The sequence below is a fragment of the Rhineura floridana genome, chromosome 4, assembly GCF_030035675.1.
Source record: "Rhineura floridana isolate rRhiFlo1 chromosome 4, rRhiFlo1.hap2, whole genome shotgun sequence".
NCBI lineage: Eukaryota > Metazoa > Chordata > Lepidosauria > Squamata > Rhineuridae > Rhineura > Rhineura floridana.
In genome coordinates, this window is record NC_084483.1 from 41,023,597 (window position 1) to 41,051,220 (window position 27,624).

A 27,624-nucleotide genomic window follows, 5' to 3' on the forward strand; every position below is an offset into this window, starting at 1 on the left:
GGGCAAGAAGTTAGAACTTGTCATTGTTTATTTAAATTGACTGCAATATCATGTTCTGTATATTTTGTTACTGCATCATATTGTTTGTTTAGAGTATAGCTGTGGTTTAATCCAAGTGGAGTCTGAACAACCTGTAGTATCTCACCCAACATCCTTGCCTTGGGCCTACTGTGCCATATTCAGTAGGTGGTGGCAGCTAACCATCCATTGCACTATTCTATTGTGGGTTTAATCCTAGTGATAAAGATGGTGTTGGAGTTCGACCTGGGAGACCAGGGTTTGAATCCCCACACAGCCATGAAGCTCATTGGGTGACCTTGGGCCAGTCACTGCCTCTCAGCCTCATGAAAACCCTATTCATAGGGTCGCCATAAGTCAGAATCGACTTGAAGGCAGTACATTTACATTTTTTAAAGATGGGTCACTTAGATGCCCTGTTAAATTGGTCTTCCTGGTTACCCCCAGGGCGTTCCAGGATGTAGACAGGGGTAAGGACCTGCAGGTACATCACAATGACCTTTTCCAATGATTTGATCTCAATAACTATGTAGTTCTACTAGTGGATTTCTGTATATCAAATGCCCTGTAGTTTGCCCTGTATTATTCAGAATCATTTCCCAAAATTACTCAATAAAAGGAGACTTTCAAACATAGGCAGGAAAACGTTTTATTGCAATTTGTACCTCCAGGATTATGTAGCGTATATATTTGCTTTTATTTATTTATTTATTTAATTTAATTTATATACCGCCCTAAGCCAAAAAGGCTCTCTGGAGGATAGAGGATAAACAAGAAAATATATGAATAGAACAAATATAAGAAAATCAAAAAGCAAAACAAACAAAGAACAGAAACCAAACAACATCAGAACATACCAGCAATGAAACACTGTTTTAAAATACACTACAAAACAATTTCTTTAAAAAGAATATTTAAAATTTTTAAAATGCCTGGGAGTATAAAAAGGTTTTGACCTGGCGCCGAAAAGATAGCAGCGTCGGCGCCAGGCGTACCTCATCGGGGAGACAATTCCACAATTCGGGGGCCACCACTGAAAAGGCCCTGGATCTAGTCACCGCCCTCCGAGCTTCTCGATGTGATGGCACTCGGAGGAGGGCCTTAGATGTCGAGCTCAGTGTACGGGTAGTTTCGTATTAGGAGAGGCGTTCCACCAGGTATTGCGGTCCCATGCCGTGTAGGGCTTTATAGGTCAAAACCAGCACTTTGAATTTAGCCTGGAAACAAATAGGAAGCCAGTGCAGACGGGCCAGAACAGGTGTTATATGAGCGGACCGTCTGATCCGCGTCAATAGTCTGGCCGCTGCATTCTGGACTAACTGTAGTTTCCGAACTATCTTCAAGGGCAGCCCAACGTAGAGCGCATTGCAGTAGTCCAACCTAGAAGTTACCAGAGCGTGAACAACTGAGGCGAGGTCATCACTGTCCAGATAGGGACGTAGCTGGGCTACCAATCGAAGATGGTAGAAAGCGTTCCGTGCCACCGAGGCCACCTGGGCCTCGAGAGACAAGGAAGGATCGAAAAGAACTCCCAAGCTACGAACCTGTTCCTTCAAGGGGAGTGTAACCCCATCAAGAACAGGATGAACATCCTCCATCTGGGCAGTGAAGGCACTCACCAGCAGCGTCTCGGTCTTGTCTGGATTGAGCTTCAGTTTATTAGCCCCCATCCATACTAATAAGGAATACAATAACGTTGGCAAAAATAGATCTGTGTTTCTTTCCTAAAGGGTTTTAAAACCTAAAACCAAGAAGAAATCTTTCCATGATAAATACCATGTATAGAGACCAAAAAGTTATGACACTGTAATATCAAACTGCTTTCATTGAGCAACTTGTTTACTAGTATTACATTTGCAATTATAGAAATGCTGTGCAGTTAGAAGAATGATGAACTGGCTTCCTCTTTGAAAAAAGTAATTAGAGAACATGGAGATTAGTAAAAATAGGAGTGGATTCTGGTCAGTTGACTGCAGATTATTTGAGAGTGGCTAATTATTCCATGAAGCTAAGAATGCAACTGTGTCTGTAGCAGCTTGTTTTCACTTCCCAAGAGTAGGATTAAGCTGTTTGTCGCTCTAGCCCTGTAGCAGTCAGTGGCAGATCTAGCAGCACAGCAGAGTTTCTATATTTACTGATCCTGGCTTGCTTAAAAGAAAAAAACAAGTTTTCCCTTTAGGAAAAAAGCTTTGAACTCGTCCTACTCCCTGCCACTCCCACCCCCACATAAATTTATTTTTATTTTGCCTTCTCTTTTTTATATGCTGCACTTCCTTTGTATTTCCTTCCACTCTTTGATATGATAACTGAATTTAAACAAGTACCGTATATTCCGGCGTATAAGACGACTGGGCGTATAAGACGACCCCCAACTTTTCCAGTTAAAATATAGAGTTTGGGATATACTCGCCGTATAAGACTTCCTCTGCTTATGACATGCAGGTACTTAGCAGGAAAACTGTCACTTATAAACTTATAAATATTAATATTTGGATTGTCCAGTTGTTTTGTTTTTGTGCCTAGGAATTACCACCAAAAACTGGGGAAAGATGTGAGAAATCTTTTTTTTAAAAGCAACATTAAATGCCTAGACTCTAGTTTCCAACACTATGGAGTATTTATTGATTGATTAAGAGAATTTATATCCTGCCCTTTTGCTGTTAAAAACAGAGCTCAGCACAGCTTACAAATATAGTAAAAACAATAAAAATACACAATCAGAGAAAAACAAGCCACAATGTTAGGAAAAGGAGTCTTTCACACCACATGCTCAGTTCTAAATACTGTTGCAGCAAGTTTTACAAGTTCCTCCAGTATTCCACTGGTGCAGGCACTCAGACATTCAAAGTACTGTATGTTTCTTAGGTTTTATAAAAGCAGAGCTTTGCTTAACTCAAAATTTCTTCTCCCTTGAATAACCACATCTACACAGGTTCCACCTCCATACTCAAAATGAAACTGAGCCTGGAAGTGTACAACAACCCCACACATACCTTGCTAATTCGATTATCAATGCCAGGATGTCTGTCTTATCAACTACTCTCCTGCTCCCCCCCCCCCCACACACACACACCGGGCATCATGAAAGACCCAGTCCTGGGCTCAGAAAGAAAATAAATATCTGGTTCTCTTCAAAGTATTGATAAGCCTCTTGTTTTAATTGAAATAATAATTATAAATTCTTGCTCTTATCACTAATGGGAGTTAATTATCTTGCATATGCTGCTGTTGCTTCTATGGCTGTAACGGAGTGAGGTTAAAGATAAGTGAAATGCAAATAGGAAAAAAAAATACAGAAGGCAGTAACACTTTCCTAAATGTAATACCATACCAACCACAAGATTCCTATAAGGCAAAAAACTAAGCATCTCACAACCAGTCAGGATTCCTAACCAAAAACCAAAAATATGATAAATGAAGAAATATTTATATAAGCATAACTATCAAATATATTTATTATTTACACAAACTGTAAAGATATTTATAGTGCAATCCTAAATTTATTTATTCAGAAGCAAGTCCCAGCGTATTCAATGGAGCTTACTCAAACAGGGACAGAAATGCAACCTCAAGTGATAAACAACTTCATTCACACAACCCAAAATTCCGAATCATGCCACTTTACACTGTTTTGCAACTGTTTATACTTGTTTTTATGGTTATTGGATTTTAAATGGCTTTATTTCTTGTTGTGAGCTGCCTTGGTTTCCAACCCTACCTCACAGAGGTGTTGGAAAGACTCCATACACACACGCACACACTGCAGATGTATAAATACATACAGCCCATATAATAGTTTATTGTCAAACCAATTGGTCATTGCAGAAAAATCAGTATTAGTTTTTTAAAAATCAGTATTAGTTTCCTACAGAATAAAAACTGCAATACCTAAGTAAGCCCTGCCTACTTGCTTTAAAATAGGACTGGGGGGGGGGGCAGAAAGAGAACACAAACACAATTCTTTTTTACATTCACTCCAAAGTCCCATTGATTTTCAGCACATTCATAATCATGTCTACTCAAAAGTAATTCCTACTGAATTCAATAGGATTTACTCTGGACATATGGGATTAGCACTGTTTTTACCCCCAAAAGCAACTATTGGGAAGGTTTTCAAAACACTGCCCAGGATCTGACTCCTACACACAACAGGGGGAAAAACTGAAATGTATATACCTACCCAATTTATGAGATTTTCAGATAAACAGGAGGGGAAACCACCATTTTCTGGCCTCGCAATTGCAGACACTGCCACCAAACAAACACTTCACTGATTGGCTGAAATCCTGAACGGGCGGGGTTAAAGCTACGAAGTGCTATACAGTAGTTTAAAAAAAGATTTAACCGGGGGGGGGTGCCTGACGTTTTTATATATATCTCGAGAACCGCACCACCTAGAAACTTAATTTTTTAAAAAAATGAAAGCTGAGAATACGGGCCACCTAAGGGGCTAGCCGGGCACCGGGTGGCATGCTTAGAATCCGGGTAAAACCCGGCTATCCGGGCAATATGGCAACCCTAATAAGATGACACCCGGCGTATAAGACGACCCCCGACTTTGGAGAAGATTTTCCAGGGTTAAAAAGTCGTCTCATACGCCGGAATATACGGTAAATTGAGAATAGGGTTTATTTGAAGGCTTATAACTGTTCTGTTTGAGCAATGCCCTGAGGAGTTATAGAGGCGAGTCAGGGCTTCAGTTGTACCCTGGACAGCTCCATGAAGAGCTTCTGCTGGAGGCTCCATTAGAGCAGAACTCAGATGTTGCTTCAGCAATGGACATTCTGGGACTGATCCTTAAATAGGACCTGTAACTCTATCTCAGTTGCAAACTCTGCCTTCTGTGAGCCTCTTTGTTAAATGCTTAATTAACTGTTTGGAGACAGAAACATTTTAATAATCTGCTAGGACTGAAAAATGCATGCTGTGCAAAAAAAAAAAAAAAAGCATGCTGTGAGCGCCTTAAAAATGTTTAAGAAGCAAGAAAACTTCATTTTAGGAAGCCACTGTTTAATGTGCTGGTATGCAATCATTTACCGTTATGCATTCTCTTTTGTGTAATTTACTGTAAAATAAATCAAGATGACAAATGAAGGAAAAGTTCCAGGTTGCCTTCTTTTCTGTGCTTGGATTGAGATTTTTGCACCTTTCAGTTTCCATTTTATGTTTGTGGTCATGCACTTCATATTTATCAGAGGCTTGCACACATCCATTTGCGGTGGTCTGTTATAATTACAGAGGCTAAATGCAAAAGAGGACAAGGCTGCTGCACCCTTTAATAGTTGTGTAGACAAGGAAGTTTCAGCATGTGCAAAACAGTACCTGCTGAAATTTCCTCTTTCACACAACTTTTAAAGTTCTGGAGCCCTGCTTTTTTTTCCATCTGGTCAAAATTAATACATTAATCTGGATTAATGTATTAGGTCTCTGTACAAGCCAGTGTGTTAAGCAATCCCTAGTAACAGTTACCTTGTTTTGTTGGTTTTTTAAGATTAAAGGGTGGAAATGGAAATGGACTGCCTTTAAGTCGATTCTGACTTATGGCGACCCTACTAATAGGGTTTTCATGGTAAGCGGTATTCAGAGGTGGTTTACCATTGCCTCCCTCTGAGGCTGAGAAGCAGTGACTGGCCCAAGGTCACCCAGTGAGCTTCATGGCTATGTGTGGATTTGAAGTTTGAAGGAGCAACATTTTATATATTTGGGTTGTATTTATTTGGTTATAATCGTTGATCTGCTAATGTTTTTGTGAGAATGGAGCAATGATCTGTTGGTTGGGATAAAACACTTTCTGCTAGTTGCAATAGCTGCAAAAACCTTATTAAACTGGAATTATCATAATAGATTATCCCAGTCCTGCAAAATTTACTGCTCCAATAATTCAATATATTCTATCTTCAGTCATCACTACCGTGTTCCTATATAGAATTATAGTCTTCCTGTACTTCTGATTACAGCAAGATGCTACACAAATCTACTGATGAATTCTGTGGAAATAAATTTCCAGAACAGTGAACAGAAATGAAATCTATTTAGTGTATAAGTTTAAATCCTGCATGATTTCTACTTGGTTCTTAGAGGCTATGGCAGACAGACCCTCAAGTAAAAAGTGTTTTTGATGTGTATACATGTCTTGTTTTGTTGCTTTCTAATGTATATTTGGAAAACTGTCCTCATGTGTCACTTTAATTCCTTCCCACATTAATGCAGCTCTTGTTTGTGTATACTAATATTACTGATTGTTTCTTGTTTCAGCTATTTGTACAAGAATGAAATCCAGTCAATTGACAGGCAAGCATTTAAAGGACTTGCCTCTCTAGAGCAACTGTAAGTGCCTTTTCTCTTCTGTGCTGTCATCTGCTTGGTCGCCTCAGAGGAAAAGTGCACGTTTTGGTCAACATTTCTTGCCTGCATGCTTTGCATGTCTGCACAGAATGAGTTTTTAGTCCAATGTGGTTGCAATTACTGGCACGCAGAAAATGTGTTTGTCAAATTCATTCTTTCTGTGTTCATATTATATTTGTGATTTAGATTTCAAGACTATCAGTTCACTTCATAATGACTTTCATGGGCAAGCACAATTGTAGCAACAAGAATTAAACATGTATTAGGATCCAGTTCTGCTGTTTTTACAATATTATGCAGGTTTGAATCTCATGGAATTACTTTTGACCTCCACAAAGTAACCAGATAGAATCAAGGCTCTGATTTTTTATTTCTGCACTTGTTACAATTAAAATATTTTTAGTATATGTTTGACTCATTGAACTGGAGAACATTCTAAATATAGGGAAAAATATAAAGAAACTACAGATTACTTAAACTCCTTATGGATTTCAAGGGGACAAGAATTCATTTGAGGGTGTGGGACTGCAACTACAACAGTATTTTAGTACTATGAATTATTTTGTTATAGATTTAACTGTGTACAGTTTGATCAGGAAAAGAAGCAATCTACCAATGCTTTTCTCTTAATCACTTCCCAAGATAGGCACAGGAAGTATGAACAACACACAATTTGTGCATTCCAGTTTTTAGAATACTGGACAAGGAGTCAACTCAAATGTGCTGTTTTTGATATAGGACAGTTCTGTCATAGGAATGACCACCTCAGAAGTACCACCTAAATGGCATTGCTTATTTGAATGAACTGCTATTTCAGGAAGAAGGCTTTGCCTCTGAAATGTCCACATTAACTGACTGTGATAACACTTTCAAATGGGCAAAACCTTGTGATTGAATTGGCTCTTACTGAAAATCAAACCCTTAGAGCATGGATGGGGAAACTGTAGCCCTCCAGAAGTTATTGGACTCCAGCTCCCATCAATCTAAGCCAGCATGACCAATGGCCAGGGATGATAGGAATTGTAATCCAACAACATTGGGTGGCTTTTCCCTGCCTTAGTATTTTAAACTTCAGTTGTGTGACAGATAACAGCTTTCTTTTATGTTAGAATCCCATCAAATACAGCTGAGTTTGTGCAGAAGGGCTCATGGAGAATTCCCAGATGTTACAATTAAACATTTTGTTGGTATGCATTTGTTTGTACTCGTGCCTAGTACTGTATTTTATGTTTTTATGGGGAAAGTGTGCTGTTAAACCAAGGCAGGAAAGCTGTACAGAATTAAACACATTTTGGAGCATACTGGATATGTTGCAGGAAAACAGCTTCATTTTAAAATGACCTTTATTATATTGATTGGATCTTCCAACTCCGACCACTTTGACATAATCGGAAGAATTAAGTAGCATGAATTGGTACACCAAAAAAAAAGTGACTTGCTGGACTAGACCAAAGATCAATCTAAATCAATCTAATCTGCCAGAACTCCTGGGACTCTTATAAGCAGGACATGTTGGAGATAGCCTTCCCCTGTTTGCCCAGTCATCTGGGCATCAGAAGTACACTATTTCTGATGATAAAGGTTTGGCTTTCATAGTCAGTCACCATTCATAGAGGTATCCTCCAGTAATTTCAACTAAAGCTAATTTGACACAATTATTATCAGAGGTGCATTTTACTATATTATTGTTACTATATTATTAACTTTTCTTTAGCACACACAAATGTTCATACTAGCCATGCTCCAACGGTGCTGCCGCACAAAGGTTTTTAAAATCTGCTTAAGGGAAAAGCTTTGCTATCTGTTATATATGCTCGAAAGCATGAGTAATGCTTCGCCAAGACATTTAAGGAGTGACTTCAGACCCCCAGACCCATTTCTTAAGCGCTTCCATTCTGTCTTGAATAGGATTCCAGGCACATAATAATACCTATATAGACAAGTTTTATGCCTAGTTATGAGATACAATATTCTGCTAGACATAAATATTTTTGTTACTACAATCGGAACTACCCACCTTTTTATTCTTTAGACCTTTTTCTGGTTTAAGGAAAGATACTATATTTTTAAAAGGTGCATGACGGTACTTTTAAAAATTGCATGCTTTTGCTGTCATATTTCAGGTGGAGGTATATTTTAATGAGATGGCAGGAACATTGCTCAGTAGATTCTGCCTTTCATTTTTTATTCTGCAGAATGCTTCTTCACTCTACAAAGAATGATGCAACTTTTATTGTTCTCAGTTATTACAACATTTCCTGATTAATTGTAGCATCTTAATCAGAGAATATTCAAGGTTAGCTCACAATGGCTGTGTAGACCCCCCCTTCTTCCTTCTGACTACAGCAGGGGATGGGAATCTGATGTTGTTGGACTACAAGTTAACTCCCATCAACCCCAGCAAGCATGGCCAATAGTCAGAGATGATGGCAGTTGAAGTCTAGCAACATCTGGAGGGCCACAGGTTCTACACATCTGCGGTAGAGTTTCCTAAAAGTTGGAAAGGGAGGAGGCAAATTCTGTACATCTGAAATTAAGATAATATGCCACTTACCCTCCCATCTGCCACAGCATCCTATTGTACTATAGGATGGATTTAGTACGATATAAAGAACAGATCACCTGATCAGAAAGATTTGTTTATTCGCTGTGCATCACAAGTTAGAGTTTCTGATATTAGGCCCTGTTTGGTTATAAATCCTCAGCTTCCCATTTCATTTTCTATACTTATGGTAGAATTGGGACCCAGCTTTTAAAAACTGATGAGGTGGTATCTGAACTGTTTCACTTCAGTCAACAAGTGGCAGTTCACAGGAATGATGCTGGAAATGGATGTAAAGCACTACTCTTCTAGTATTCACTAAAATGGGAACAAAGAAGTGTGTGATATGAAACAACTGTATCTCATAGTTCATCTTGGACATAAACAATTATTTTCTGTATTGTAGTATTTTGTAGAAGGTTAAAATGGTCCTACCCATGCATCATAAGCATTGCTATGACATTTGTCTATAAGTGGGTCTCCTACATAATTACAGGATTTGTTTTAGCTATTAAGTAGAGCTGAAAGTTTCTAATTAGAGACAAATGTAGAATTGTATTTCTTAACTATTTCATGTAATCAAGATATGTTGAGGTAAGTGGTAGTTTGGTTACAGGAGAAAGATGTCTGCTGTTGGTAAGGCATAAGTTATATTCTGTGAATAAAGTCATTCACAAACCAATCATCCTTTTTTGTGTTGCTTTCATTCTGATTTGAGGGCCAATAAATTCACCAATCTGTTAAGAGCTCATTCGTATATGAAAATGGCATCACAAGCAAGCTTTTGCCCGCTGGCAGATATTGCCTGTGCAACGATAATTATGAAGGAAGCCACAGACACCAAAATAAGAAAACTTCAAATGACTAAGCTGTTGCATGATAGTTACAGTTGTAAGAACACATAATATGTCCGTCTTAATCTTCAAACTACAAGTTGTCCTGGGAAAGAGACAGCAAATTGCAAAGCAGAAAATGTACCTATGGAGGTATGGTTCGTCCAGTGCATTATTAGCTATGTAGAGAATTGAAATGATCTAGAGAACTGAAAACATATTACCAGAGGATTATTTAAAAATATTTGTTTTTCAAAAACATATTTTTGAATAAAAACAACAGATTGTTTAGCTAAGCCATAGTCTTAACTAATTTACAGTCCAATCTGATGTTTATTTGAGCATAAATATAACTGATTAATGGAGCTTGTAAGTCCAATGTAAGTGTGGACAGGATGGCAGCCTTACAAAATTATTTTAAGCATATTTTCTTTCACATATATATTACTAGATTGTACCTCATTTTGTCTCTCTGCTGAATAAAGCTTCTCTGATCAAGCATAGACTTCCATTAGTAGGTGATTTTTACTGATTCACATTTCCCTCAGCAACTCCTGAGTCCCCCAAATCTGCTCCAGAGGGTTGGGGACCCTTTGAAACAATGTTTTAGCTGTGCAGGAGAAAAAAGGAAATTTGCAAAAATCACTTTCTCTTTTCTGCTGGCTCAAAGAGCCTTCCCTTAGCAGAGGGACATAATTACAGGCATACCCTGCTTAACGTCGCTTCACTTAACGTAGCCTCGCTATAACGTACATGCTCCATATGCCTGTATTTCTCCAGAAACGCAGCACAGCAGCAGAGGCTTTAGAGCCCGGGGGTGGAAATAGATGCAATTGCGCCACTGCAAATCAGCTGGGAGGTGGGATCGTAATCAGCTGAGAGGCGCGGCAGCACAGCAGCAGAGGCTTTATCACAGGGCTTTGAGGCTCCACATGAAGGAGAGGTAAAAAAAAGTTTTAAAAGGTAGTGCTTCACTTTAAGGACATTTTCGGTTTACATACTCGCTCTGGTCCCATTGAGTACGTTAATGCGAGGTATTACTGCATACAATTGAATTCAGTGGGATTTCAAGAAAATATGCTTAAAATTGGCAGCTTTAGGTTGCTATCCTAGGCACACTGAGCTGTGATTAAACTCCACTGATCAGTGGCATTTAAGCTCAAGCTATTAATTGTGCAAGAGAAAATCCAGTGAATTTATAATCAGTTTTTTGGTGTGTGTCCCCCCCCCATCTTCACTAGTACAAAATCCTCCAACACCTTAGTCCATCCGATGTCAAAGCTCTGTCATTGGTAGGGCCCAAAGAAGAAGATGTTGGGGGGTGGTCTAGGGGAAGACATGAAGCAGCTAGGACCAAAGCTGTCCTGGTTCCCTGACATTTCACCATACCAGAGAGAGTGCTTAGGAGCTAGCCTAAATCTCTCCTGGTAATTTTCTCCCATTGTTTCCAGTGGGAGGGAAGCTGCTGAAAGAAAGAAAGACTCTGCAAGTGGATGGAGGAGGGCAAGAGTGCTACTTCAACTTGCCTTGCCAGCAAGAACCTTGCAAGACATTGGATGAGCACCGAAGTCATCTTCAGCCTTAGGACTGCACACTTAATGTTTAATAAATGAAAATGTGTTGTTATGTCTGAACATTATCCTTGATTTTAATTTTATTCTTAGACTTGTTTTGAAATGTTCTAAAACTCCTGGTGAAAATTTTCTAGTGATCCTGCCTGGGGATTTGTACTGGTTTTGTGTATCATGGTTACTCCCTGTCATATAAAGGTTGGGGCTTTCTATTTAATGCAGGAGAACTTTAGGATACAAGTTATTTCTGCATGATTAAAAAAAAAGGAAGCAGCAGCAGCAGCTTTGAGACCCTTTTCTGAGCATACTTTTTCTATGTTGTCTTCTTTCTCCTCCCCCTCCCCTAACAGGTATCTGCACTTTAATCAAATTGAAACATTGGAACCGGAATCATTTACACATCTTCCCAAACTTGAAAGATTGTAAGTTTTCTTCTCCATTTTCCTTACCTCTTAAACTGCTTGAAGCTCCCATCAGCCCAATCCAGTGGCCATGCTAGCTGGGGCTGATGGGAGTTGTAGTTCAAAAAAGTAACTTTTCCAAGCTCTGACCAGGTGGCAGCTTTTCCCCCCTTTTTTTCTTTTTGCCCATATGGCGGTTGACAATTGTCATGGGGGTTCCTTGTAATCCTAATCAAGACTGGAACTAGAAGCATCATTACAAAACAGTGACTCTGGGCATAAAGCCACCATGCTAAATTAGGCAATAAGGAAGTTGCCATTTGGATAAGTCTGACATAAGATGTAGAATGAGTAAATAGTATAATTCCCCCCCCCCCGGGAGTAAAGTCCTATGCAGTACTGCTGCTACACTTGCACTTTGGGACCAAAGTTCAGGTCCCTGCAGCCCCTGTTCTTGAGGGCAGTGGGCAGCGTGCCTGGTTGGCACTCTAGCCCTGGAGGAGAGCATGGCTGCTAAGCAGGCAGGGGTAGCAGTATGTGAGGGAGAAATCAGGAGAGGGGAGAAATCACAGCAGAAGAGGGGGGGAAAAGTCCAGGAAACAGCCCAGAAGAGCAGGGGAAGAGAGGCCGGAGAAACAACCTACAAGAGCAACTGGCTAGAAATTGAGACTACAAGAGGTGAAGTAGTAGTAGTGGGGGCAGTTGAGGAAATAAGGCGGGGCATGGGTTTCCAACGAAGTAGTTCTACTAGCAGAAAGACTTTACCAAGGAACGTCTCCTCCCTGTGTGCCCCCTAAATCTATTCTGGGGTCTCCCCCCACCAGATTTGGGAAGGGCATGCGTGGAGAGGGAGAGGAAGTTCTGTTAGGCAACCAGAAATCCTTGTTGTAGCCAGTGTTGTGTAGTGGTTAAGGTGTTGGACTATGACCTGGGAGACCAGGGTTCGAATCCCCACACAGCCATGAAGCTCACTGGTTGACCTTGGGCCAGTCACTGCCTCTCAGCCTCAGAGGAAGGCAATGGTAAACCCCCTCTGAATACCACTTACCATGAAAATCCTATTCATAGGGTTGCCATAAGTTGGAATCGACTTAAAGGCAGTCCATTTACATTTGGCGGAACTGCTTTGTTGGAAACTGTCCCCAGTGAGCATCTTGCCCTGATATTTGACAACACTCCTACACTTACTTGGGGATAAGTCTCACTAACTTTTTGGGATGGATGTCGCAGTAAATGTGCATAAAGTTGAGCTGCACTATCCCTTATTTTGCCAGGTCCTCTCTGGTTTCTAATTGTTCTGCACTCATTAACAGGCATGTTTGGTCCCTACTTATAAACATGCAATAATATATAGCAACAAGTATAGGATGTGTCTTTTAAAGGAGTAAATAGTAAGCATGCTAAACTGGGGGAAGACTGGTGTTAGGGCATTCAAACTACTAATTCATTAATGTAATATTTCAACAGATTTTTACACAACAACAGAATATCCCATTTAATTCCTGGGACATTTAGTCATTTGGAATCTATGAAACGACTGTGAGTAAAATTATTTTTTTTCCCTTAAAACTTGCACTTAGTCTTTTGTCAAATTATTCTGTAATCTGTTGTGGTCTTGTATACTCTAGTGTCAGGCAGTAAATATTGTTGATGTAGGCTGCAAAGATCCTCCGTGGTGCAGAGTGGTAAGCGACGGTAATGCAGCCGAAGCTCTGCTCACGGCCAGAGTTCGATTCCAACGGAAGGAGGAAGTCAAATCTCTGGTAAAAGGGGTTGAGGTCCACTCAGCCTTCCATCCATCCGTGGTCGGTAAAATGAGTACCTGGCATACGCTGGGGGGGGGTAAAGAAAGCCCGGGGAATGAACTGGCAATCCCACCCCATATATACGGTCTGCCTAGTAAACGTCGCAAGACATCACCCTAAGAGTCGGAGACGACTCGCACTACAAGTGCGGGGACACCTTTACCTTTTTAGGCATCATCTCCTCCACTGCTGACATGCCAGGATTTGAAACCAGATTTCAGCTAGGTACAGAATCTCAGCACTCAACGGATAATCTTCATTTCCTTCTGAGCAAGCTTCCTGTTGTTGTGAGCTTGGGTGCCCGAAATGCAAAAAAGTGTATTATCAATTTTTTAAAAAGGGGGGGAGGAGAGAAGTCCTGTTGTAGTTCACAATGCATCTGTGTGACCACTAATACAGATGCCTGGTAAATAAGAGGATTGCAGACCTATCACACTAAATTCTTGCTCTGTTCCTTTCCCAGTACTAATTTCCTGTATTCCAGTGCAGTGAGTAATGGTGCTGTTGCCACTAGCCGAGAAAACTGTGGACTAAGGTTATAAAAAGTTTCACAGGTGTCCCTGCTAAACGTTAGCCTGAACCCTTTCTTTCGTAGCTTCCTTTCGCTTTGCTTTATCTGGAGAAGGCTCTGAATTAATCTTTAGTTTTACATGTTTTCTCTTGACATTTATGACCTAAGTCAGTAGACTAAATAATCATAACGTTTAAAAATCTTGCCTCCTAGTGGCTTTTTTTGGCAGGTTGGGGGCAGGTTGGCATTTTTGAAGAACATGGAGTCAATAGTTACCTTCAGCCAGCTTTTAGGAAGACTATTGTAAGATTGTTGATTTATGGGTGATGACAGAAAAATAATCAAAAGCTTATTAGTCACTACATTAGATTTTATTAATGTAGAAACAGAAACAAGTTGTTTCACATTATGTCACCAAATTGTGCTATTTGGTTTCTTATTGCTTAAAAATATCAATCAATAATAGTCTCTCTCTGTCATTTGATGAGAAAATTGAGGTGAGGGGGAGGAATCTTAGAACCAGTGGTACCATTGTAACCTATTGTGGAAACATTTCATTTTACTCCAAGTGGACCTCGGAATCATCACAATTTTAAATACAATATTTTTCAAATTATTTCTTAGCCCACGAGCTCCATCCTTCGCTAGCACAATCAAGTTGCAGCAAGTGACTGTATTCTGAGTATCTAAAAGTATTGTAATATGGCATTTGATTTCCTTGTTTATGCCGTACGTTTTCTTCAAGATAAGAGTACTTCAGTACTACTGAAGGATCACAATTCAGTTTTCACTGGCACCAGTGAATTTAGTATTTCCTAGCTTCCAAGTTTCTGTATGAGCATTCTGAATAATGTTACAACATCTCACACTTCATATGTGTCATGTTTGGTTTCATTATGTATAACAGATAGTTTCTTGTTTTGCCCAGGCGTCTGGATTCAAATGCACTGCACTGTGACTGTGAAATACTGTGGCTGGCAGACTTGTTGAAGACATATGCAGAGTCTGGTAATGCACAAGCTGCAGCTACGTGTGAATATCCAAGGAGGATCCAGGGAAGATCAGTGGCCACAATAACACCAGAAGAACTTAACTGTGGTGAGATACTTTTTTTTAAAGGTGTAAATCTGCCTCCTTCCATTTATTTCATTAGGGCTTTTGTGAATATTTTGATGAGAAATATATCTTGTCCATCTGTTCCTGATAATAATGATATATGATTTAAGTGTTTCTTGGGATCTTTTCAGGCATTATTTTATTCTTGACTACTGCTCCTTTATCTTTGCATTATAAAAGCACACCATTTGGAGTGGGATGTCAGTATGCAGATGACACTCAGCTCTATCTGTCTGTTCCATCTGAATTGGGAGAGGGAGTTGAGGTGTTAGACCAATGTTTGGAGATGGTGATGGGCTGAATGTGGGTCAATATATTGAGACTGAATTCCGAGAAGACAGAAGTGCCCTGTGATTTCATACTGAGTAGGTAAGGAAAGGCACATTCTGGATGGGGTTGCACTCCCCTGAAAGGAGCAGGTCCATAGCTTGGGATGCTTCTGGATTCAGTACTGTCATTGGAAGCACAGGTGGCCTCTGTGGTTGTGAGTGCCTGTTCCCAGCTCCAGCTCATTCGCCAGCTCTGGCGCCATTTGGACAGAGATGACTTGGCCACTGTACTCCATGCTCTGGTAACTTCCAGATTGGATTATTGTCATATGTTCTACATGGGGATGCCCTTGAAGACAACTCAGAAGCTTCAGTTGGTCCACAATGCAGTGGGCAGATTACTGACTGGTGTTCCATTTAGATCTCATATAACCTCCATTTTGAAACAGCTGCATTGGTTGCGAGTTCATTTCTGTGCCCAATTCAAGGTGCTCATGTTAGTGTTTAAAGCCCTAGGTGACTTAGGCCTCAAATATCTGAAACACAGCTTCCTTCCCCATGGACTCTCTCGGATGTTAAGATCAGCAGCAGGGCCCTCTGGGTAGTTCTGCCACCGTTGGAAGCTTGGGGTGCTGTTGATGGCCTGAGAAAAGGCATTCTCTGTGGCACCCCCTATGTTGTGGAACTCCCTCCTCGCAGAAGTGTATCCAGCACCTTGACTTTATAGTTTTCAGTTAATGTTGAAGACACATGTCCTTACTGTGGCCTTTGGCACTCGAGATGTATATTTTTAGGACCCACTCTACTTTTGTAATTGTAATTTGTTTTAAACTGTTTTTAATGTTGCATTTTAAATTGTTGTAACCTGCCCTTCCCCCTAAGGTTCCAGGGTGGGTGTATTTGCTGTACAGTAATACATGAAATTAATAATAACATTTTATATGGAAGCCCCTTCTCAGTATTCATAGCAATCAACCACAAAACTATGGGTGTTGTCCAACAAAGTAGTTCCATTAGCACAAGGGTTTCTGTTTGCACAGTGGAACTTTCCCTCCCTCTCCTCTCCCTGTGTATTCCCGCTCCCTCCCCAGATCTACTCCAGAAGGTTGGGGAAACCCCCAGAACAGATTTAGAAGGGGTGCAGGGAGAGGAAAGGCAGGAGAAGTACCGTTGTACAGCCAGAAAAACTTGTGCTAATGGAACTACTTTATTGAGTATCACCCTATGTAATAATCATGAAAAAAATTCACAAAGATCAAGAATTATTAATGTAAGTGGTTTTATATGTTTGAGAATTACTGCTTCAACCTATAATAATGAAAATATAATTCAGACATCTTGCTGGAAATTTGCATGTGTCATGTGGCAACTGAATAAATGGGAGGATAGAAATTCTAGGTAAACAGCCAAACATCCATGTGTTGATGGGAAGTGTGTAAGTAAAACAATGGAGCTGAAATTAAAACCATTGAAAGAGATGGACGATACTTTATGCCAGGCTTGCATAGCTTCTGACCCATAAAACTAAGCCAGCCATGTAGCCCATCTGGGGTTCAATAAAAAAACCTATTTCGGATGCCTCTTGGGACTACAACAATAAGGGGATTGCTAAACTGTTCACAGGGCACAACACATGGCTGCTGTCCTGGTTTGGGGTTTAGCAGAAGCATTTGCTAAGAATGCTGGACTAGTGCTGTTATGTACTGTGTTCAGCTTGATAGCTCACAAGCTGTGATGGTCTGCTGTTAGATGTTTAAAGGAAGCCTTGTAATTCCATTATTCTTTTTTTACCTTTACAGTATTTTTATATTTTATTTTATTAAATTTATATCTCACCCTTCCTCCAAAAAGGAGGATTTAAAATGACAGTCTGATTGAAAGTCTGAAAAGTCTGGCACTTTTCAATTATGTATATTTGGAGATGTTACAGGTGTTTGAGAGGGTTGTACTGTGGTGGAAGCAGCACATTTGCTGAAAAGAGATACTAAAGAAATTGTATAACGCATGACATATAGTTCTTTGTACTGTAAACTCCTTTGTTAAGATATATTAAACTTCAGCATCAAATTGTCATTGATGTCATGCTTAATGCTATTTAGGTTTGCACAACCTAATTTTTGTAACTTCTAATTACCTCATCATTGGGAAATGGTCATTTACATCTTATGTTAAAATGAAGAGCTAACCTATCCACTATTTATATTTCAATCCCTTTAAAAAAAAAAAAAGTCTCTTTCCCCCTACCCCAATATGCTTTTCCAGAGAGGCCAAGAATTACATCAGAGCCTCAGGATGTGGATGTTACCTCAGGGAATACCGTTTACTTCACTTGCAGAGCTGAAGGCAATCCCAAACCAGAAATTATTTGGCTTCGAAACAAGTAAGACAATTTTAGAAAATAAGTTTCTCTGTGTAGACTCATGTTACAAAGAATTTATTGAAGGAATGCTTTTCAACCAACATCAGATTGCTTTACAAAACTGTTTGCAATTGAGTGCATGCGCACATAACACACTGAACAAATTCATGTTCAGTTCTTTGGTAACCAATTTTTAGTATACTTGTGATTTTAAAGTTTTAGTGCTACAGATTTCTCTCTCCATAGTAATGAGCTTAGTATGAAAACGGATTCCCGTTTGAACTTGCTTGATGATGGCACTCTAATGATTCAGAACACTCAAGAGACTGACCAAGGCATTTATCAGTGCATGGCAAAAAATGTGGCAGGAGAAGTGAAAACTCAAGAAGTTACTCTACGCTACTTTGGTTCCCCAGGTGGGTATATTTCTACTAATGCCAAATTTTTGGAAAATACTACTGTTGGTTTCATACCTCTTACTCCTACCTCTTACTTGCTGATTATTGGAAAGAAGGGGGGGTTAGAGGGGTGAGGCGACAGGGAATTTAGTGCAGTGCAAATGCGCCAAGAGAGCAAATCTGATACTTCTGCTAGTGCAATTGAACCATGTCAGCCTCACCCCTCCCTTCCAGAGCTTGGAAAAGTTACTTTTTTAAACTACAACTCCCATCAGCCCCAGCTAGCATGGCCACTGGATTGGGCTGATGGGAATTGTAGTTCAAAGAAGTAACTTTTCCAAGCTCTGCCCTTTCCTGATAAGCAGCAGCAATTCAGCAATTGGTGGTCACATGAGTGTTGCCGTTCCGCCATGCTGCCTACTACTGGTTTTAATGTGATCAAGGGAACGATTTAGTTTGCTTTTTTTAGTTTGCATGCCCATACTGTACTTGAAATCTTTTCTTACATAGCCTTATATGGAATAAACATGACCGCAGTTGTTTCCTTCATTTAATAAGTATACTTTAGAACCAAATTTGCTTTCTTGCATTTTTTGGTACTGTGCACTGAAAAACAGTCTGCCATAGCAATCTTATTTTTTTTTAATGTATATTTCTTTTGTTTCATTTTCCTAAATGGCAAAAATACTGACTTTAATAGGAGATATTTTAAACATACACCATTTTAAACAGCTAGGCCAAGTTTTGTGATACACCCACAAAATACAGAGGTACTGGTTGGAGAAAGTGTTACCTTGGAATGTAGTGCAACTGGTCACCCCCAACCACGAATCACATGGACTAAAGGTGATAGAACTCCTCTGCCAAATGACCCTCGCATCATCATAACTCCATCAGGAGGGCTTTACATCCAAAATGTGGATCAAAAGGATGGTGGCGAGTATACCTGTTTTGCAACCAACAGCATAGATAGCATCCATGCAACTGCATTCATCATTGTTCAAGGTATGTGGCATTTTAACAAGGAGATCTGTGTTGATGTTTGTTCAAAAAGTGCAAAACATGACATCATAAAGCCACACAATATATTGCCTCAGCAAAAGAAAATGTTTGTTTCTAAGAAGAACATTACTAATATAGCTTTTGAAATGTCAAGAGAGGGAATTTTGAATAGAATCATAGAGTTGGAAGGCCATTGAGTCCAACCCCCTGCTCAATGCAGGAACCCAAATTAAAGCATACTTGACAGGTGGCTGTCCAGTTGCCTCTTGAATGCCTCCAGTGTTGGAGAACTTACCACTTCCCTATGTAATTGATTCCATTGTCGTACCGCTCTAACAGTTAGGATAATAACTGAGAATAAGGTTAATAACATTTAGTATAAAAATGCAGCATTTTCCAAAGTCCTGAAATGTCATTATCAATTCATAATTTTCAATTTATTGATGTATCGTTCGACTATTCATCTTCATACCTAGCAATTGCAAGTACTCTTGAATGAAACAGATTATCTTGACCCATCCCAGTCTGGGTTCAGGCCTGGTTATGGGACTGAATTGGCCTTGGTCGCCCTGATGGATGACCTTTATCAGGAGAAGGACAGGGGGACTGCGACCCTGTTATTCTTACTTGATCTCTCAGCAGCTTTTGATACCATTGACCATGGTATCCTTCTGGGCCGACTTGGGTATTGGAGATGGGTATTGGAGGCACTGTTTTAATGTGGTTCCGATCCTATCTCCAAGGTCATTCTCAGAGAATAGCAATAGGTCTTTTGGCTCCCTGGCAGTTAAGCTGTGGGATGCCGCAGGGTACCATCTTTTCCCCCATGCTGTTTAACATCTATATGAAGCCCTTGGGAGCAGTCATCAAGAGATTTGGGGTGAGATGTCAGCAGTACACTGACGATACCCAGCTCTGTGTCTCTGTAACATCTGAATTGGGAGAGGCCGTGCAAGCCCTTGACTGCTGCCTGGACTCGGTGGTGGGCTGGATAAGGGCCAATAAACTGAGTCTGAATCCTAGCAAGACGGAGGCACTGTGGGTTGGTGGTTCCCGAGTTTGGATAATTGGTCAGTTGCCTGCTTTGGATGGGGTCGTACTCCCTCTGAAAGAGCAGGTCCGTAGTCTGGGGGTGCTCCTGGATCCATCTTTGTCTGTAGAGGCCCAGATAACCTCTGTGGCTAGGAGTGCCTTTTACCAGCTTTGGCTGGTAAGACAGCTGCGGCCATTTCTAGACTGGGATATCCTGACTGCTGTTGTCCATGCCCTTGTAACCTCCAGGCTGGATTACTGTAATGCACTCTATGTGGGGCTGCCCTTGAGGTTGGTCCGGAAGCTGCAGCTGGTGCAAAATGCAGCAGTGAGACTACTCATTGCGGCTGGGTATTGTCAGCATGTCGCCCCGCTGCTGAAAGAATTGCACTGGCTGCCCATTTGCTACCGGGCCAAGTTCAGGGTTCTAGTTTTGATGTACAAAGCCTTATACAACTTGGGACCAGGATATCTGAAATACTGTCTTATCCCTTATATACCCAGTAATAATAATAATAATAAAATTTTATTTCTGAGTCGCCTATCTGGCCGAACTAACGGCCACTCTAGGCGACGTACATTTACATGGTAAAATACAATAAAAACCAATGAAAACCACAAGCAGTAATTAATATACCGGTATTAAGAGCAACCTATTAAGAGGGTGAGGGCCTCCTGCAGATACCATCTTTTCAGGAGGTCCATTCTGCACAACATAGGAAACGGACCTTTAGTGTGGCAGCACCTACCCTGTGGAATTCCTTCTCCTTAAATATTAGACAGGCGCCGTCTCTGTTATCTTTTCAGCGCCTATTGAAGACCTTCCTCTTTCAACAAGCCTTTTAAGTTGAGACCTATCCCAGTCTGTATTTGTGTTGGAATTGCTTTTTAATATGTTCTTAAACCTTTTTTAAAATGTTTTTAATCTGAGAGGATGTCTTGAAAGATTTTTTAAGAAACGTTTTTAAAGATGCTTTTGTTTTATTGTGTTTTAAAGTTTGTTTTTATGATGTTTTAAAGTTTTTAGTGCTTTTGTTTACTGCCCTGGGCTCCTGCCGGGAGGAAGGGCGGGATATCAATCAATCAATCAATAAAAAATACCTATTTGTTTTTATATACACACATGCTTTGCCTGGACTTGAATATATTCTCCACAGCCAACATTTGTTTCATATAATTAATTATTGAGGGCTGATTGACACCACTTCCTAGTCCATGCAAGCCAACAGTTTGTTCATATATTTACTTTCATAGTTGTCAACTGAGAGCCAGTGTGGTGCAGTGGTTAAGGTGTTGGACTACAACCTGGGAGACCAGGGTTCGAACCTCCACATACCCATGAAGCTCACTGGGTGACCTTGGGCCAGTCACTGCCTCTCAGCCTCAGAGGAAGGCAATGGTAAACCCCCTCTGAATACCGCTTACCATGAAAACCCTATTTGTAGGGTCGCCATAAGTCAGAATCGACTTGAAGGCAATCCATTGAGATTGAGACCACTGAGTTGTCAACTAATTTTTACAAAGTCAGATGAAATTTGTCAGCATTGATAATGCCCTGTTAGTGCAGCCTTCCCCAACTTAGTGCTCTCAAGAAGTTGTTGGACCAGAATTCTCATCATCCCTTACCATTAACTATGGTGGCTGGGAGTTGGAGACCAACATCTGAAGGGCAGCAGGTTGGAAAAGGATGCCTTAGTGGTAACTGTGTGTTACCAGTATGCTGTCACAGTGACGATAATCACATCGTGCTTTCTTCATGATAAGTTAAGCATTTAGAAAAAAAATGAAAGAAAGTAAGATGTTGAGTCCAGAGAACATTGCTGCTTGATTAAACCTTTCCTAAGATACACCCTGTTATGGATTTTTGTTCTTCTTTATTTGAAGTCCATTAGTATCCAGAGCCCTTGATAAACACTGGCTGTTGTGCCTGATCAGATGGAAATCAAAGATCTATAGTCTAAAATGTTGACATTCCATAGTTCAATGAGCTATGGAAGAAAATTATTTTAGTCTAAAGCATATGTTCTAATTTCTTTAAATTTCTTCTTTTTCACATAGCTGTACCTCAATTTACTGTGAGTCCTCAAGACAGAATAGTGATTGAAGGGCAAACAGTTGACTTCCCTTGTGAGGCCCAGGGATATCCTCAACCAGTCATTGCCTGGACTAAAGGAGGTAAGAATTTAGATAAAAATAATCTGTACACACATTTTCACAAAATACAAGCAGTTATGTGATCCAGCAGAAATTGTATATTTTATTTTCCCTGATAGTGCTACTATTTCTCTGGTGAGTGTGACAGTAGTAGTTGTTGTCAGTAACTGAAAGTTTTAAAAACTCATATTTCATTTGAGGTGGGCTGTAAGAGCCCCTAAAGTTCATTTTCAAGTCTCATTCAGGAGAACTTTGTCATCATTAGGTATGACGTTTCTGTCAATGTTACATTGAACTCTGCCCCACATTTTGTTGCTGCCTTTTGGTTAACTTGGAGGGTTTCTAAGCTTAGGGATGTATTCAAGAAAGTTGTCCATTGTTCAGTAGTACTTACCCTCTCTCTGCTCCCTCTGAACAACCTCCAAATCTGTTCTGTTGTGTGGGGCATGGGGGAGGGGGCATTTCTGTTTATTTATTTATTTGTTTGTTTGTTTGTTTGTTTGTTGCATTTGTATACTGCCTCATAGCTGAAGCTTTCTGGGCTCACAAGTGGAAATCCTTTCATGAATGGAACAATTTTATTGGATGCAACTCTTAATTTCAACATTTGTGCATACATAGTTTGTCTCTTTTCTTTTTTCTTAGAGGTTATTAACACAGGTTATCCATATTTTTTACCATTGGATATACGTTGAATTGTAGCCACTAATTACATACAATTTATATATCATAAATACAGACGAGATATAGAAAATATTGCCACTTTTTAAGTAGTATACAATGACTTCAGTAAAAACTTTATTCAGGAGCATGTTACCGTTGGGAATGATCATCCTAGGATGTGGGCTGGGCTGCCAGCAGCATGCTGATGATACCCAGCTCTACATATTGGTCACATCAAATCCCAAGGATGCAGTGCAGGTGCTGGATCGGCGGCTCCAGGCTATAATGGACTGCATGTGGTTGAACAAGGTGAAATTAAATCCAGACAAGACAGAGGTGTTGTTGGTGAGCAGAAATGCTAAAGCAGGAGTGGGGTTGTTGGCCCACTCTTGATGGGGTTGCACTCCCCATGAAGGAGCAGGTCTGCAGCCAGGGGGCTTTCACTCAGCTTTGACTGTTGCGCCAGCTGTAGCCCTATCTTGGATGCTCAGGTCTGACCAGCCTCACCCATGCCCTAGCCACCTCACGTTTGGATTACTGTAATGTGCTTGATGAGGGGATGCCCTTGAAAACTACTTGGAAGCTTCATCTGGTTCAAAATATGGATGTTAACTAGGAAAAGCCACTTTGAGCACATTACGCCTGTGCTAAAAGAGTTACATTGGCTTCCAGGTTGCTTCTGAGTACAATTCAAGGTGCTGGTTTTGAACTTTAAAGCCCTAAACAGTTTGGGACCTATGTATCTGTCTGCCCGCCTTCCTCTCATTAGTCATGCCCATCGCATGAGAGTCAGGGAAGAGGGCCTGTTGCAAGTGCCTACTATATCTGAAGCCCGATGGGCGAATACTCACAACAGAGCCTGCTCTGTTGTGGTCCCTAGACTATGGAATGCCCTCCCCTTTAAGGTAAGATCACCCCCTTTCTTCCAATTTTTAGACAACTGCTGACCCATCTTTTTATCCAGGCGTTTGGTTAAATTTTTACCCTTTCATATTGATGTTTTTAAGGATGTTATGGATTTGTTTATGTATTGTTCTTTGTATGTTTTGTATTTTTAAATGTTTATATGGTTTTATGTATGCTTTGTATTTTTAAATCTGTGTAATCTGCCTTAGGACCTGCATTCCAGGTGAGAGGCAGATAACAAAAATAAATTATTATTATTATTATTATTATTATTATTAATAATAATAATAATAATAATAATTCTGAACTTCAAACTACTTCTGTTTACACGATCATAAAGATATTACTTTTCTAAATATACTGTTGTCCTGTTCTCACCGGGCTCCTTAAAGAGGCGAGAGACTCCCAGCAGAAACACGTTAGGGCAGCACAAGGACAGTATCCAGGGTCAGTCCAAAGCCAGAATCCAGAGTCTACCTTACAACCAAGGGGATCAGCTGAGAATCAGGATCAGAGAAGTTTGGGATCAGAAGCCAAGCAATCTATAAGCAGTGCAGGGCAAGGCAAGAGACAGGTCCGGCGTCCACAGGTAATCTTAAGGCAGGGCAGGTATAGACATTGTTCCAGCAGCCCTTCCAGCCTAGCACTAGGATTTTTATGCAGGAGCTGCTGAACCACTCTCCAAACCTCAGCTGACTCCCATTGACCACCTGCAGCCAGTCCTCTACTCCTGAGGAGTGCAGGCTTGTAGTTGGGCACTCCTCCGGATGGGCTGGGTCTCCATCTGGTGTCAGAGGTGACACTTCTCCCTTGGGCTCAGGGGCTTGTCAGCCATGATATCAGACTCCGAATTTGCCCCAGGTGCAGGCAGCCCATCCTGGGCCTTGTTACAGGATCCTGGTCCCTCACTCTTAGATGGAGCCTGAGCCAGGGCTGGGTCCAAGACAGGAGTCTCCTTGTCCTTCCTGTGATGAGGACTCCCCTAGCTGGAATCTGACATTTGTCCATTTTATGCAGGTGTAGGTGCACCAGTTTCATTCATTCATTGATTTCTCTTGTTATTTCATCTGCATCAGCGGCAGACGAAACGGGTGGAAGAACTTGGATATCCACATGCTACTGCATACACTTGCATTAAAGAACTTGCAGGTTTATGTTGATTACTTTGAAATATGTTCTGTTGATCTCAGTGGGATATACTTCCAAGTAATGTGTTCATGATCAAGGTGAAAATCTTTAACGTGTTATTTCATTGCAAAATTGGTATATATTTATTTTTAAATACTGTGCACAGAAGAAGAAATTAAAAAGTATAGTAGCTAACCTATGCAATATTAATATACAATAACATTTGGTTCTACTTCTCAATTGTTTATCTTCCATTATCTCAAAAATATTCTACTGTTCCTGTAATAGAAGTAGACAAAGGAGATGTAAGTGTAAGGGGTGATAAATTTTGATTATTCTGTGGCAATAATCACTGAGTCTACATCCATACTACCCTGAACATGCCTGATCTTGTCTGATCTCAGAACCTAAGCAGGGTCAGGCCTGGTTAGTACTTGGATGGGAGATTGCCTGGGAATACCGGGTGCTGTAGGCTTAGAGGAAGGCAATGGTATACCATCTCTGAAACCGCTTACCATGAAAACCCTATGAATATATCCAAAAGATTCATAGGGTCTCCATAAGTCGTAATCAACTTGAAGGCATATAACAACAACAAATAATCACTGAGAGATAATTTTTAGTGCTGGTTAAAGGGAAATCCACAATTGGGAGAATTCAAAAAACGAACTCACCCCAAATCAAAATGGCTTGTTCTGTTCTGAGCTGGACTCAGACCTGTATGAATTTGAGATGGTAAAAATGATCTTGGCCTCTGCTGCTAGCCAGCCTTCTATGCCAGTTCAACCCCCTTCTGAACTAAAACTGACAGCAGGGAGACTTTATTAAGATTCTTAAGAACAGAACAAGCCCTGTCACTAGGTTAAAGGAGGCAATTGCCTCAGTTGAAGAGGGCCAGGGAACTGTAAATTGATGTCACCTGGGGGGGGGCTTGCATGCCATATTGCTGCCTCTGTACACCCAGTGAGGCTTCTGCTGCTGTGCAGGGCTTTCCAGAATGCCCATCCCACCCCCATGCCCCACTCTGAAAAAGCAACATTGCCCAGGAGAATGCTTGCACTGCTGTAGCTTGTAATGACTGCTAATTCTTTTTAAAAATTAGTCAAAAATTTAAAGTCAATAAAGTAACTTAAAACTAATTGTAAAAGATAATACTCTGTGGAAACAACTCCTTCCTCAGATATGGTAAATAAGAGATGGAGGTGAGGGACTGCCCACACTGCCACCATGGTAGAAGGAGCAAAACACCTTTAAAGTAAGCTGGAGTAGTGGGGGCAGGTCTTTCTTCGGATGGTGCAATGCCTTGCACTGTCCCTGGTCAGGAGCATATTTCGTACAAGAGAACATGAGATTTGTAGTTTTCTCTTCCTATCAATTTAATTCAGAAGCATCATTTCCAATTAATCAAAATTTCCTATATGAATTGAGCCCCCTCCACTGCTATAAGTTACTTGCTTCTACTTCTCAAAAGTAAGAGTTTTTTATTGTTATTTTGCTTGAGAATGATAATCTTTTTAAAAAGCGTGTTCCCCAAACACAGAGGGGGAGGAGGAACCAAGGAAATTTTGCCCATTGCCTTTTTAATTGTCATATTTCCATCTTTATTCTGTAAGAATGAGGTTGATAGAACCAAGAAAGCTTTAGAAATAGTTGCATCTGAATGTTGAATCAATTGTGCATTTAAGAAAATTTGATGTGTTTCAGGAAGCCAACTTTCTGTAGATAGAAGACACTTAGTCTTGTCATCTGGAACCCTGAGGATTTCCAGAGTTGCTTTACATGATCAAGGCCAGTATGAATGCCAAGCTGTTAACATTGTAGGATCTCAACGAGTTACAGTACATCTGAGTGTACAGCCTAGAGGTATGTCCACAAAAAACCATTTGCAACTGATTATTATGATTATGATTCAAACCGTTTGGTTTGAAATCAGGATAGATTTTTCCATCTTGATATGAGAGTTAGAATTATATACCAGCTAGTGATGATGATGATGACGATGACAACAATGTACTTTTATTTTAAAAGTCACTTTTTAAATTAACATTGCATACTACTCTGTCATTTTTTGGCCAACTCACATGACTGCATTTGCCATGTCATATTCTGGTAACATGGTAGTTCTATTGTGTCAAACATCTGTGAGATGCTTCTCTTTCTGTATTAATGCAGTAGGTCACTATAGATACATGGAGTTGGATCCAGGATAGCCTTTTCAAAAATGAATCGAGTCTTGTCATTGAAAGAAGGGCTCCTTCTATTTACAAAAAGGACTGTAATCAAGCACAGGATCCTGCTCATAGAACTGGTGTTATACTTGTTTAGAAGCCACCTTGGCATTTAAGCCAAGTATATAAAGATGATGATGATGATGGAAGAATGAAGGGAGGTGATTTCTCCAATTCCTCCATCCCTCTGCAGCACTCTGGCACTCACAGTGTCCTGGAGTGTCCCCCACCCTCTGAAGCAGATGTTCAGAAGAGAGACAAGGGACTGCAGGTGAAAGGGTGAATAATGAAAAAATGCCCCTCACTCTCCTGTCCTGTTTGTGTCCAACCCTGGTTTTCAGGA

General features: G+C 40.4%; 1 protein-coding gene and 1 pseudogene across 4 annotated transcripts in view; both read left to right on the forward strand.

Annotated features, from left to right (window-relative positions):
- Positions 1-27,624, forward strand: part of PXDN (peroxidasin) — a 127,590-nt gene that overhangs the window by 56,243 nt on the left and 43,723 nt on the right. For 2 of the 4 annotated variants that reach the window (XM_061622868.1, XM_061622865.1), the window contains exons 4-12: positions 6,274-6,345; positions 11,660-11,731; positions 13,178-13,249; positions 14,955-15,124; positions 17,674-17,791; positions 18,017-18,186; positions 18,901-19,173; positions 22,261-22,377; positions 26,758-26,916. In XM_061622868.1, coding sequence (XP_061478852.1) covers positions 6,274-6,345; positions 11,660-11,731; positions 13,178-13,249; positions 14,955-15,124; positions 17,674-17,791; positions 18,017-18,186; positions 18,901-19,173; positions 22,261-22,377; positions 26,758-26,916 — 1,223 coding nt within the window. Of the gene's footprint in view, positions 1-6,273; positions 6,346-9,773; positions 9,892-11,659; positions 11,732-13,177; positions 13,250-14,954; positions 15,125-17,673; positions 17,792-18,016; positions 18,187-18,900; positions 19,174-22,260; positions 22,378-26,757; positions 26,917-27,624 lie in introns of those variants that run through there. The other 2 variants (XM_061622867.1, XM_061622866.1) reach the window with 2 other exon arrangements.
- LOC133384594 (5S ribosomal RNA) lies at positions 25,410-25,528 on the forward strand (annotated as a pseudogene).